Source organism: Lipotes vexillifer, unplaced genomic scaffold (assembly GCF_000442215.2).
Source record: "Lipotes vexillifer unplaced genomic scaffold, Lipotes_vexillifer_v1.1 scaffold394, whole genome shotgun sequence".
In the NCBI taxonomy this organism is placed as follows: Eukaryota; Metazoa; Chordata; class Mammalia; order Artiodactyla; family Lipotidae; genus Lipotes; species Lipotes vexillifer.
In genome coordinates, this window is record NW_006791731.1 from 1,708,644 (window position 1) to 1,721,835 (window position 13,192).

The 13,192-nt window shown below is 68.7% G+C and overlaps 1 protein-coding gene across 1 annotated transcript in view; it reads right to left on the reverse strand.

Moving 5' to 3' along the window:
• The window catches only part of ADGRB1 (adhesion G protein-coupled receptor B1), a 73,610-nt gene extending 72,565 nt beyond the window's left edge, over positions 1–1,045 (reverse strand). Inside the window, exon 1 of the mRNA XM_007464624.1 lies at positions 274–1,045. Within this exon, the coding sequence (XP_007464686.1) occupies positions 274–1,045 (772 nt within the window). The remainder of the gene's footprint in view (positions 1–273) is intronic.
• Positions 1,046–13,192: the final 12,147 nt, after the last annotated feature.

Below are 13,192 nucleotides of genomic sequence, written 5' to 3' on the forward strand. Positions count from 1 at the left end.
TCTTCCTTCCTTCCCTCCCTCCCTCCATCCCTCTCTTCCCTGAGCACTTAGCAAGCACCACCCATGAGGCAGGCACCCCAGCACCCTGGGGGCCAGAGGCAAGCACCCCAGGCTGCCCATTCTCAGGGAGCCTGCAGAGAACTTCTCTCTTTGCACTTGGCTTCCCCGGAGTGCTCGGGGGATGGGTGGCCAGGGCAGCCCTGCAGAAAAGACCCTTCCCACCCACCCTATGCCCAGAGAGCCACCCCAGGGCCTCTCCTAGCCATCACTCACCTGGAGCGCCATCCCCGCCCCGGTCCTGGGTCAGGCTGGTGAGGCAGTTCTCGGGGCCACCAGCCATGCCGTCCCTCAGGCAGACATCCCCGCGAGGCGCCAGGGAGCCGGAGGCAGGGTCGCCGGTGTCCCCGCCCAGGCAGGCACAGGGGGTCTGCATGATGCCACAGGGGTGTGAGCTGCGGCTGCCAGCCAGACAGGCGTCCAGCCAGCGGCACAGCATCTGGCAGGCGGCCCGGCTGGGGTTGCGGTTGCCCACGACCAGGTACTCCACGGAGAAGTCGTCGCTGGGACCGGGGGGCCCGTCCTGGGGCGCGGGGCTGTCGTCCTGGGGCGGCCGCTGCCGCTGCATCTGCAGAAACTGCTTGCTGGCCTGCAGGAAGGCCAGGGGTGCCGAGGGGTCGCAGAGCCTCAGCACCTCGTCGAAGCTCTCCACGCCCAGGTAGGTGCGTGTGGACTCCAGGAAGGAGTCGAACTGGTAGGTGCGGACGCGGGTGGGGCCGCCGCAGGAGGGCGCCTTGGCCACCTTCACGTAGAGCGTGTAGCGGCGCGGGTCCGGGTTGCGCAGGGTCCAGGAGCAGCGCGAGGCGTTGGCCGGGAACACGGCGGCTGCCGAGAAGTACCCGAAGAACTTGCCCTGCACCAGCGTGGCGCACGGCTCGGCCCCGGGCCCCGCGTCTGTCCCCGCGGCCGTGCCCGCCTGCTGCCCCAGCAGCAGCAGCAGCGGCCCGAGGATCCAGAGGGCGCCCGGGGCGGCGGCCTGGCCCCTCATCCTAGCTCGCGGGGCCGCCAGGGTTCCGCCGGCTGGGCAGGCAGGCGCGAGCCAGGCCTTGACATGCCAGGGTCCGGCAGCGAGCGGAGCAGGCCGGGGCCGGGGGCAGGGCCTTCAAGCGAGGACAGGAGGAGGAGATGGCTTCAGGCGACTGAGTGGGCAGGGGCGGCTCCTAACGTCCGGGGCCTCGGTGCCCGCCTGTGGCTGCCAGCAGCAGCTGGAAGAGAAAGAGCAGAGAGGGGACGTGTGAGCCCCCGGGGGAGGCTGGGACTTGGCACGCTGGGGGCAGTGCCCGCCCCGAGCTCTGGGCCCCCGACACAGGCCCTGGCCTCACTCTCAGGCCCCTGCTCTGCCCACCTGTCTGTCTGCCACCTGCCAGCACGTCCACCTGCAGGGGCAGGAGCCAGGGGCCGGGGCCCCTCCTCCCCCACCAAGCCTGAGCGGGAAGCGGTGGGCCGCCCTGGCCAGGGCCGCAGGCCACAGGGGCCTCGGCTGTGCCCGTCTGGCTGGGCAGCCTGGCGTGGCTCCACGGGCTCTGGGCCCGCCCGCCTGCCCTGGGGCGGCCACGGAGGCCATTCCGCCCCTGGGCCTCTGTGGCATCTCTGACCGTACCCCTCTCCAGCCCTCTTTCAGGGAAGAATCTACAAACCCAGCCAGAGGGGAAGCAGGGCAGGGGAGTAGAGGAGACAGGTCATCCCAGCCGTTGCCCAGCTTCCCTGCAGCCCTGCCCCTCTGGGCCTTGCCCGATGCAGGTGCAGAGACCCCCTCCCACTTCTGTTTCGTCACAGGAGGAGTGACCAGTTTTTGGGGGGTGAGGGTAGGGTTGCTGCCCCATCTCTGGGTCTCTGGCTGTGACTATGACATCCACCCACCTCCTATTGCCCCCGCTTCCTGCTCACACAGCCACTCAGGTGCCCCCTTTGGCCTCCCAGCCATGTTCCTGCCAGGGAGCCTCCCTCTCCCCGCCCCGGAGTCACCTGCCGCCACCGGGACCAGGCTTCGGCCTGCCCCTCCCCACTTAGCCAGGCTGCTCCCTGCCTCCCATCTCATGATGAGGAAATCAAGGCTCAGATGGGGTCACAGGGAGGGGGCGGCAGTACCCACACTCGAACCCCCCCAGCTTGACCCCAACCTTGTGGCCCTGGGGTCACCTGCGCTGCACCAGGAGTGGGCGCTGGCTGCGTGCTGCCCGCTCACACCTGAGGGGGGCAGCTCCCGGCCCAGGTCAGCAGGGACACAGCAGAGCCGTCCCGGGCCCAGGGAGCCAACGCTGCCCATCCTGACGCGCCTCCACGTGGACCCTGCAAAGTTCCGTCTGCCTAAACCTCAGCTTCCCCACCCTCCCTCCCCAGAGCCCCTGCTGGGCATTGTCCGGGCGGCAGCAGCTGAGTGTGTGGGCAAAGGAGGGGGAGCCACAGCAGCCCCCCGCAGCCCGCCAGGCCTGGTGCCGGCGCCTCGGCTCCGCCGACCGTGCACACGCCGGCCGCCTGCCCACAGGGACTCGCTGCTTCTTGCTGCCTGGGCCCAGCTGGCTGGCGACACAAGGTCGGTCACTGCTCTGCAGTCCCCTCCTGGCGTCCTTCCTGGCAGGCCTTGTAGGCAGAGCAGGGAGCTGGGCGTGGGCGGCCTCGGGCTGGCCAGGATGGCTGGACACGGGCTGCCCCACTCGTGGCTGTGTGGACTCGGCCAAGGCCCTCACTTCCCAGCCTCACTCTCCCAGCATGAGGTCAGCGCTGGACCTGTGGGTTTACCCAGAGATGCGGCAGCAGGCACCCACGGCAGGGGCTCCGGATCACCAGGGGCGGCTCTGTGGGGCTCTTTAGTGGCCAACGCTCAGGTCCCCTGAGGAAAGCACTTGCAGACCCCTTATGCAGACCCTGCACTTCCAGCAAGCCCCTCTTCTGGTCGCGCCTCTAGGCCATCCAGGGGCCAGCCTCGGATGCCAGCATAGCAGAGCCGCCTGCCCTGGCCACCCACTGCCATGTGTGGGAACCGAGAGGCTGGGGCCAGGGTCCCACAGTCAATCCCAGACCTAGGAGGCTGCCTGCAGGGGTGGCCATGGCACCCGAAACCTCACCTGAACCCCAGCCCCGGCTGCAGCGCCCCCTCCCTTGGTCCCAGGCTGGGACCTAATGCAGCCACCAGGCCCCCAGCTGGGGCCCAAGCCCCAGAGAATCCCAGGTGGAAGTCAGCAAAGCCCTGCAGAAACTCTGATCACAGTCGGGCGTTTCCCTAACACCACCCTGACCCCCGCCACGCGACAGCCGACTCGTTCTGACTCATCCCCCTTGACCTGGGGTCAAGGCCACCCCAAAACACAGCACCTTCCCCCAGAGGGGCCTGCCCGGTCCTGAGATGGCCCAGGCCGGGCCCACACTCTCCCCTCCCCACCCCAGCCCCTGGCGGCCCACGCCACAGCCCTCCCGTGTGGAAAGTGGATACAGCCTGGTGCAGACACCCGGCCTCAGGTGTCTCCGACACTCAGCTTCGAGGCTGCACAGCTGCCTCCACCACCCCGTGGGCTCGCAGGCCTGGAGGGGCGTCCCAGCCAGGCCCAGCGTGGAGAGAAAGCACAGGAGAAGCAGGGCTCGTGGTGGGGAGGGGACCAACGTTGGGCTCGATCCTGCGCAGGGCACTCTGTCTTCGCAGGAGCAATCCTGGGGCCCCTGCTATGGCGCAGTTGTGCAGACGGGCACACGGGGGCCACAGACGAACAACCTTGGTGGGGGCTTGCTGGTGCTGGGCGCCTGAGGCAGGATCCGGGCCCAGGTCTGCTGCACAAAGCCCCTGCCCTCTGAGAGCTGGCACTGCCCTAGGCCCGGCAGAACCGGCCCCGATCCTGCCCCTGTCCCAGGGCCCGTGGGAGCTGGGCCGAGCCGGGGCCCTCATCCACGCCAGCTCACTCCGCTCCTTGAGGGCCTGTCAGGGGAGTGAGGCCCACCCCAGGGTCCCGCACAGCGGGCAAGAGGGAGAAGTGAGGATGAGATGCAGGGCAGCGCCCCATTCAGAACTGCCCCTTAGGAGGGTGGCAACACGGGGCTTGGCCTGGGGGGTGAGGAAGGAGGCAGGGCAAGGATGCTCAGGACGCAGAAGAGAGCGGCCCCGGCCCCGGCCCCGGCTGGGCGGTGTGATATGGAGGCGACGTTGCTGGCCTGGACCCTGGGGAGGCGGGAGGCGCCCATGGGGACAGGGGATAGGTGGCAGCTCAGGACGCCACACACCCGGGACTGAGGCTCTGGTATGAGCTTTCAACAGGCTCTTGGGGCCAGGAGATGGCCTAGAAGAGCCCAACCATGGGGTTTTCACACAGGGTTCCACAGGGCGGACCACTAGGGCCACCAGCGGGGGCCTCCACTACACCTTGAACAGCTCCACACCCTGGGCCTTGGGAAAGGCTCTGCTGGCCAGGATGCTGTCCCAGCTCTGAGTCTGAGCGCCACAGAACTGGCCTGGCCCTGCCTCTTCTGGCTGGGTCTCGGGGCAGAGCTGGGCAGGAGGCCCAGGCCGTCAGCACGGACAGCTCCTGTGCCTGCCAGCGGTCACTCATCCTCCACCTGCCCGCATCCCACACCCTGCCCTCTGCCCCACCCCCAACAGGCCCACAGATGCTTTCCAGAGGCTGAGGCCTCTCCATCCTCATTAACTGCCTGCCTGAAACGCTCCAACAAGGCCTTGGATAAATGGCTCAGTGGTCCCCTCTAGCCTTGGTCCGGGGGACACCCGTGTCAGGCCCCAGGTCACACAGCCGTGGTGGAGGCCGACCAGTTGAATCCATCCCAGGCCCGGGCAAGCAGAGCTGAGATGGGGTGGGGCATGCAGGGGAGCCCCTGACCCCACCTGGCACCCAGGGATAGTGTCCTGGAGGGGGCAATGCTGGGGAAGGGTCCCGGGATGTGGGGGACAGCATCGATCTTCACTGGGGGGATTCCTCTGACGGGGGAGGGGGCACAGGCAGGGAGAGCCGGGGGGGAGGCTTGTGTGGTGTCTGGGCTGGGAGGGTGGTCAGAGGACAAACAGGGTCATGGAGGTGACCAGGCTTCCAGCTTGAGCATGTGGGCCATGGGCGGTGGGGACCCTCGCTGAGCTGGCGGGAGAAGACGTGTACCCGTACATGTGCACGCACGTGCATGTGCAAACACCTATGTCTCTGTGTGCGCACATGCGTGTGCGTGCCTGCACTGTGTCTGCACACACGCACACGTGTGGTAGCACGCTTGTACAAGGCTCCCAGCAGGAGGAGGGCTCAGCGTACAATCATGGGATGTGCAGGGCAGTGGGACAGGGACTGGGGCTGGGAGAGGAGTGCTTGCCTGGAGGAGGAGCCCATGGCCAGGACGGAGCCCTACGGAGGCCAAGGCAGGGCCTCAGAGAAGGGCCAGGCCAGCAGAAGCCTGGCTCCACACTGGGTGCAGGTGTGACTGGCGCTGTGGTTCCCCTGGGCTGGCTCACGCCTGCTCCCCTCAGCCACACCCAGCGCCCAGGCCTCCGCTGGGGGTCAGACTCTACAAGACTGGCGACCACAGGTGAGGGGGCTGGGAGAGGCTCCTGGCCTCGGTGCTGGGGTCCAGCGAGGCTGCGGGTCGCTCCTCTCCAGAGGTGCTCACGGGGGGACTGTCTCCCTGGGGCTGCAGGCCCCCTGTCTGGTCCTTGGGTTCCCATATCCCAACCTGGGTCATTGTGGCGTCCATCGCCCCCTGCCCACCTTGGGTTCCCAAGGACAGTGGCCAATTAGCACCCAAGCCCCCTCAGGCCCCCGCCTCTCCCATCTCCTTCTCAGGGCCAAACTGCCCTGCTGCAGGGAAACCCTCCTGGTGTCTGGCCCCCATCCCTTTGGCCAGCCTCTGCCCTGAACCTACCACGCGGCCTCTCAGAGCCTGCAGGGTGGCCTCGGGGTGCGGGGTGGGGGACCCCAAAGAGCCGGCCACGGCAGGCGGAGGACGGGGATCTGGAGTCACAGCGACGAGAGAGGGAGACGGTGGCTGGTTACTGAGCGCTGACCGCACACGGGACCCCAGGAGGCAGGAGCAGTAGCGGCCCCACTTCGCAGCTGGCAGGGTCGCCGCCTGCTGAGGGGTGATGCGCCCTCCTCCCACCACTGTCCCAGACGTATCTGTGCACGGGGGACCATCCAGCCCCTGGCCTCGATCAGAAGCCCTGGGCGCCTCGGGATCGCTGCCACACAAGGGCGTGGGCTGGATGCCCACCCGTCAGCCTCCAGAAGTCTCCAGCCTCACCTCAGTCCGTGGGATCCCCCCCACCACCGCTGCAACTGTGCAACACACAGGCCCGACCCAGGCCCTGCCTCCATCCCTCCCCACCCACCCCAGGCCGCCAATGGCATCCCCCGACGCCAGCCACAAAAGGCACTCTGTTGTCCTGCCCGGCCCTCTGAACAGTGCCCGCCTGTGTGTCCTGGGGAAGGCTGTACTGGGGGAGGGGCGGGGGGGCATCCGCGGCTCGGAGGGCAGCCCAAGGGGCCGGCGGCCGGGCGGGGCTGGGAGAGCACGCAGGAGAGGCCCCCCGGGGGCACCGGACCGCCCTGCTCACAGCAGCCTGCCAGCCCAATGGGGGCCGCCCTCCTGGGCCGTGGCAGGTCAGGCAGCCAGGCAGGCCTCCATTCATGAGCAGAGCTGGGGGTGCCGCTAGGAGATCCTGCCCCCAGCCCTCCTGACTAATGTGTGGCGCATCCCAGGCCTTCCCCAAGGAGGCCCCGGCCATGTTCCACTCACAGCAGAGAGGTGGGAGCTTGCCAGTGAGGTATCCCCGTGGGGCGGGTGCCCGCCTGCCTGGGGAAGGCTGTACTGGGGGAGGGGCGGGTGGGCATCCGCGGCTCGGAGGGCAGCCCAAGGGGCCGGCGGCCGGGCGGGGCTGGGAGAGCACGCAGGAGAGGCCCCCCGGGGGCACCGGACCGCCCTGCTCACAGCAGCCTGCCAGCCCAATGGGGGCCGCCCTCCTGGGCCGTGGCAGGTCAGGCAGCCAGGCAGGCCTCCATTCATGAGCAGAGCTGGGGGTGCCGCTAGGAGATCCTGCCCCCAGCCCTCCTGACTAATGTGTGGCGCATCCCAGGCCTTCCCCAAGGAGGCCCCGGCCATGTTCCACTCACAGCAGAGAGGTGGGAGCTTGCCAGTGAGGTATCCCCGTGGGGCGGGGGAGGGGCCGCCTGGGCGGGGCTGGGCTGCCAGCAAGGAGGCCTCCTTCCCCTGCCTGCCTGCCTGCCTGGGCACACGGGCTGCCAGGGGAATCTGGCCGGAGGCCAGGCAGAGCTCCCCAGGAGGAAAAAGAAAGGTGCCCCGGAAGGTCCACTGCTGGGGGGTGGAGGGAGGGCGCTCTGGCTCCGCTCCAGGCCCCCCCCCCCTCATCACACCTCTTGTTGCCCAGGGGCCTGTTACCCAAACCTCCTGTAGGCCTCGAAGACACCCCGTGTCCTCAAGCTCCCAGGCTGCCCCCGCTTCCCTGGACCCTGCCCAGCAGACACCCACCTGTCCTTCAGGACGTGGGCCAGGTGGCTGCCCTAGAAGCCTTACCTGAGCCTGCCGGACCCCTCCCCCTCTGAGCTCCCACTGCGTCCTGCACCCCGGGCATGCACACACATGGTTGCATACACAACGCACACGATGCCCTTGCGTGCACACAGACACGCTCTCTGGAGAGTCCCAGGCGGGGACAGTGAGAGCGTCTGCCCCATCAGCTGGGGCATCCCACTGGAGCGGGGAACTCTCCTGAGGAGGGGAGGCTCCTGAAATTCTGGGTGTCACATATGTCACTGCCCTCTCCTCTCTGTGTCCCCCTGCTCGGTACCCAGATTAAGCCCCTGCTCCCGGAGAGGGAGACACACCTTCCACGCCTGCTCAGCGGTTGGCCTACAAGTGATGCCCACCACACCCCACGCCAGGATCCGTTCCTGCGGTTCCCAGGAAGAGGGGCTCATCCAAGGTCACCTGTCCAAGGCCACATGGGGAGGGTGTGAGGACGGTGACAAGATCGGAAGGGGCGGTCAGGAAGGGCCCTGGCGGCCGGCAGACAACACTGGGGTCCCAGGGATGTCCCGGATAGGCCTGGCCAGGTGGGGACGCAGAGGTCCTGACAGCATGGAGTGGGGAGAGGGGGGATGACAACAGAAGAAGGGGGTGCTTAGCCTGGATGTGCTTCAGGAAACCCAGGTCTCCTGGCTCCCGACGCCCCATGTACCCACCCTAATGGTGCCAGCAGCTGTGGCAGGACTGGCCGTCCCAAGACGTACCTTGGTACCTGGTGCCCAGAGGTATCAAGGCTCCGGACCTGGGCCTCCCCGAGACCCACGGGGCGCCCTCTCCCCTCTCTCCAGGACGGCCGAGGTGAGCGAGGGTGGCAGAGGGCGGGCCCAGAGGAGACAGGGCAAGCCAACCTGCGGCCCACGGTGAGCGCCGGGGAGGAGGTGGACCCCGAGACCAGGACAGGACTGCGGAGGGACCAGCGTGCGCGCGCGGGGGCGCCTACGCACACGCGTGTGCAGTGCGTGAGGGAGCGTGTGCACGGCAGCGGGGAGGGTCGCCATGTACGGGGTGAATGTGTGCAGGTGTGCACGTGTGTGAGTGGAAGGCTTTCCGGAGGCGCCCCTGCGCGCTGGGACCCAGACGGTCAGGGCTCTGGCGGGGAGCAGGGACAGCGCTCTCTCTGTTCTGAAGGCACTCGCATCCCTCTGGGACAATTGGGCCCTCCCCGAGACCTGCAGTGGAAGCCCCGCCCCCCAGGGCAGCACCCTCCCGCCTGCTGTGTGCTTTCCCCTGCAGCGCTCGTCCTCCCCTACCCTGGGAGCCAGGAGGACACTGGGACGCAGGGACGGCTCCCTAAGAGATCTGAACCCAGGGGTTTACACTCAGCTGAGGCCACAGGTCCTGGGGTCTCCCTGCGAAGTCCCGCCCTGCAGGGGGAGGGGCTTGTGCCTCTGTCACCTGCAGCTGCGGAGGCGAAGGCCTGGAATCAAAGTTCCAATGGGAAGCTCTTCACCTCTCTGGCCTTACTTTTCCAACAACTGTAAATGGGCAGTGGGTGGGAAGAGGGGCTCTCCCGGTGCCCTGCGGCCCCAGGGTCCTCGGAGGGACACCATGTCCCCGGACATGAATGTCCACCTCGGGGCCCAGATTCCAGGGTAGCGCACGCTCGCATTCTGTGCTGTGTTGTGGGTCTGTTTGTGGTGCACACTGATGGGGCTCTTGGGTGGTATCAGGGTGATGGCCGTTCTGTGGTGACAAGTGAAGTCTGGAGTCCAGTGCAGTTGTGGGCGGGGCAGCCCCATGCAACCTGGCTGCCCCTAGGAGCACCCGCTATCTTTGGCGTGTCCATCAGGCCAAGTCATCACCTCTGTTTACACCACCCCCGTGGCCCCCACCACTCCCAGGACATAGCCCGAGGCCTACAGGGATCTGCGGTCTGGCCCCGCCCCCTCTGAAGCCCTGGTCCTGCCATTCACCTCTTTTCCAGCTCCTGTCTACGCCTCACACCTGCCACAGGGCTTTGCACGGCTGGTCCCATACTCAGACCCTCCTCACCGTCACCACCACCGCTATTCCCCCAGCTTAGCTGCCACTCCCCCGTGGAGGGCTCTCGGGGAGCCCCACCTCTGCGCTCCTGCGGGCTGCTGTCTTCCACCCCCAGGGTCCATTCACTGAGCCGAGCAGGGTCTCCTTCCTCCCGTATTCCCACCAGCCTTCACACCGGGTGGGGCCATGCCCTCTGCCTCGTCCAGGCTGCACCACTAGTGCGAGTGTGTACACGTGGGCACCCACATGTTCAGTATGTGTGTGCGCACAGGCTGTGCACAAGGGTATCCGGGCCGTGTGTGTTTACACAGAAATCACAGCTCTGACCGATGGTGCAGCTGCAGCCATGGAGGCTGGAGGCCAGAGGGTTCCAGAGGACAGTGGGATAGTGTGGGTTTGCTGGCTCGGATGGAGTTAACAAAACCCTCCAGGTTTGAGGTTTGGGGGGCGGGGTTAGAGCTTTACTCCCAGGGGTCCACCTCTTGCACACAGCCAGTTACAGGACCTGCCACAGGTAAAATGTGGTTCGGTTAAATACTGCCATCCGGGGCGCACATTCGCACAGACCTGCTCCGCGCCACACACACACACATGTGCCAGTTTGCATGCCTGCCCACACATGCCGCCAGCCTGCCGGCCGGACACACACGTGCACGCATAGCACACATATACACAAACAGGCTCCTCACGCCCGTGCACAGGGCACGGAGGTACGGGGGCCAGGCGAGCGTGGAGAGACACGGGTCACAGCCCTCCTGCCCTGACGCGGGAGCGGAGGGACCGGCGAGAGGGCGGGGGCGGCCAGGGCTGCCCAGGATGGGGCGGGCGCCTGGGCCACGGGAGAGACGGAAGGGGCGGGCAGGCGGCCGGCGGCGCGGGCGCCCTCTCTCGGCCGAACGCGACAGCGCGCCGCCCTCCGCCACCGCCACCGCAGCCCCGCGCCCGCCGCCCCGGCCTGAGCTGGAGGCGTCCCCAGGGGGCGGGCTTGGGCCCCAGGACTCGTTCCGGAGGCGGGGCCGGGCCGGGAGGGCCGGCCAGGGGGCGAGGACTCCACGGGAGGTTGCTCGCGCCCCGCTGCTCGTCTGGCTTTGCCGGGTCCGCCTCGTGCCCGTCCCCGCGGCCGCGCGGCCGCAGGCGCCCAGCTGCCTCCGGACCCGGCCGGTCGGGACGCCGTAGACCCAGCACGCTGCGGGCCCAGCACGCTGGACATCGGGACGAGCGCCGAGGGCCTGAGCCGGAAGGGCTCCGAGACCCCCACCCTCGCCCCCACTTCACGGACGCGGCCACAGAGGTCCGAGAGGGGCCGGAGCCTGCGGACGCGGGAGGGCTCGACAGCTTGGCTGCGTCGCCTCCCGGCCCGGGGCCTGGAGGAGAGCGGCGTTAGGCCGAGGGCGACGAGTCGTCTTTTCCGCCCCCGCGCGGGGGCGTGGCGGGGACAAGCGCCCTTCTCCGGGATCGGAGGCGGCAAACTCCCTGCTCGAGCCGCCGCGCCGCGCCCGCCCGCGGAGCCGCGCGCCTCCCCGGCGCATTCCCGCCGGCCTCGCGCTCGGCCCCCCGCCGCCCGGGCTCCCGTGCTCCCAGGCCGCCCTCCCCCCACGCCCCCCACATCCAGGAGCAACAAGTCTGAAAGCAGCGCCGAGCGCCAGCAAGCTAGCCGGGAGGAAGGGCTTCGGGCCGGGCGCGGGGCGCTCCGGGATCCCGGAACGCGCGCAACGTCCGCCTCCGGGGACCGGGCGCGGGCAGCGGGCGCTCGGGGCTGACTCGGTGGGCGGCCCACATCCCCTCCCAAGGCCCCGACTCTGCACGGGCGGGGGCGCGCCCAGGAGCCCCCGCCCCCTCCTTCGCCTGCTTGACCTTGCTCGGGTACTCAAAGCAGGACCCGGCGGCACCCGGGCGTCCGGACGCAGAGTTTCGCTGCCGCCTGCGGTGGTGAGGGAGCGGCTCTCTCCCTCGACCTCCCTTGCTGCCTCCGCGGCGGCGGGGGTCGCCAAGAAATGGAAGGCTTCGGGTTCTAGGAGACGCTCTGGCCGCCTCCTCAGACCCCAGATACACCGTATGCCACCTCCGGATGTGAAAAGGGACCCCAGCCTCCGTTTGCCCTCTCCACCCCGCCCGCGCGGCCGCTGCTCGTAGGGGGCGTGTGTCTGTGTAGTGGCGGAAGGCCCTGGGGGTCCCCGTAGGTCCCGAGGGTGGGTTGGGAGCGCAGACCTCCCGGCTCCCTCCCCAACACGTTAGCCAGTCCGCTCCTCCGGGGCGTGGGTGCGCGCCCCCTGCCCACCCACACACCTGCACACCTTTCAGCTCCTCGGGAGTTGCCGCTAAGGAATCCTCGACCCAGACCCGGGGGAATGGGACGTGTTGGGGAGTGCGCGGAGGGAAAGGGTGCTGAAGGAGGGGCGGGTTAGGACTCGTCCGGTCCCATCCTGGCTCCCTGCGCTCCAAGAAACTTGGAAGCCGAAAATAAAAGTGGGGAGGGTAAGGTGCCCAGCGGGCCGGGGTTTGGGTGCCTGAACGGGCGCTCTCTTTAGGCTGCCTGGGAAGGGACCCCAGCAGGAGCCGCCGCGGCCCGGCAGAGGTACTGGGGCTGGGAGCCGCATCCTCTGACGAGCCTTCTTGGCCACCTTGCTTCGCGGCGATTTTCAGCTCCGCCGCCCCCTCCCGAGGCAGGCCCGAGACGCGTTCTGCCCTGCCCAGGGGGCCGCGGAGACTAGTGGGAGAGGGCACCCGGCCGGGCCCAGAGCCCCAGCCTGCCCGGGAGGGGGCGGGGGCCAGGCTCATTCCTCGAGGCAGCTCCGCGCGGCTCCAAGCGAGCGCGGCGGCCGCGGAGGGCCGGCGGCCTCCGCCCGCTGGGAATGGGGACCGAGGAGTGCCCGGCGCCTGGCCTCCCCGCTTCCCGCGGAGAGGGCACAGGGCCGACCCAAAGTTCGAAGCGGCTTATCCGCGCGGCCTGTGCGAGCGAGCGGAAAAGAAGCCGAGAACGGAACGAGTCAGGGCTTTCGTGTGTGTGGAGGGGGGCGGACGGGCGCTAAGGTAGCCCTCCGCCCGATCTGGGGATAAGAGAACCTCCGGGGAGTGTCCACCGCCAGTGCCGGGTCTACCGTGAGGCTTCGAGGGAGGCACTGTGCGTGGGGGAGGACATCTCGGGCCCCTACAATGTCTGTAGGGGCTCTGGCTGTGATGAGGGGAAGGGGGGTGTCCCTCCTGAACCTACCTGGGTCTGCGTGTGGCTGTGGGGACATCTGGGGCTCCCTGAGGCCCCAGCCAGCGTCCGTATGTGGTGAGGACACAACGGGAACGCCTTCCCCAGCCTGCCCTGGGTCTGTGCCTGTGACGGGGAGGGGGTGTCTTCCCCAACCTGGCTTGCCAGCCCGGCCAGGCTGCGTGTGTGTGGACTGGGGGCAGGTGAGCAGCGCCGAGGAGCCTCTCCCACGTCCAGGTCGCCCCCTCCTCAGCCCCCCAGTGCGGGCGCGCGGAGACCTGCCAGATTCCGTCGCGGCCGCTGGAGGAGGCAGGGGGCGGGGGGATGGGGGGGGTCCAAACTCCCGAGCTCCGAGCGCAAACCTCGGAGCTGCGAAGCTCCAAACGGCGAAGTTAAGAAGTCCGGGCGTCCGCCCCTCCCCCCGCCCCC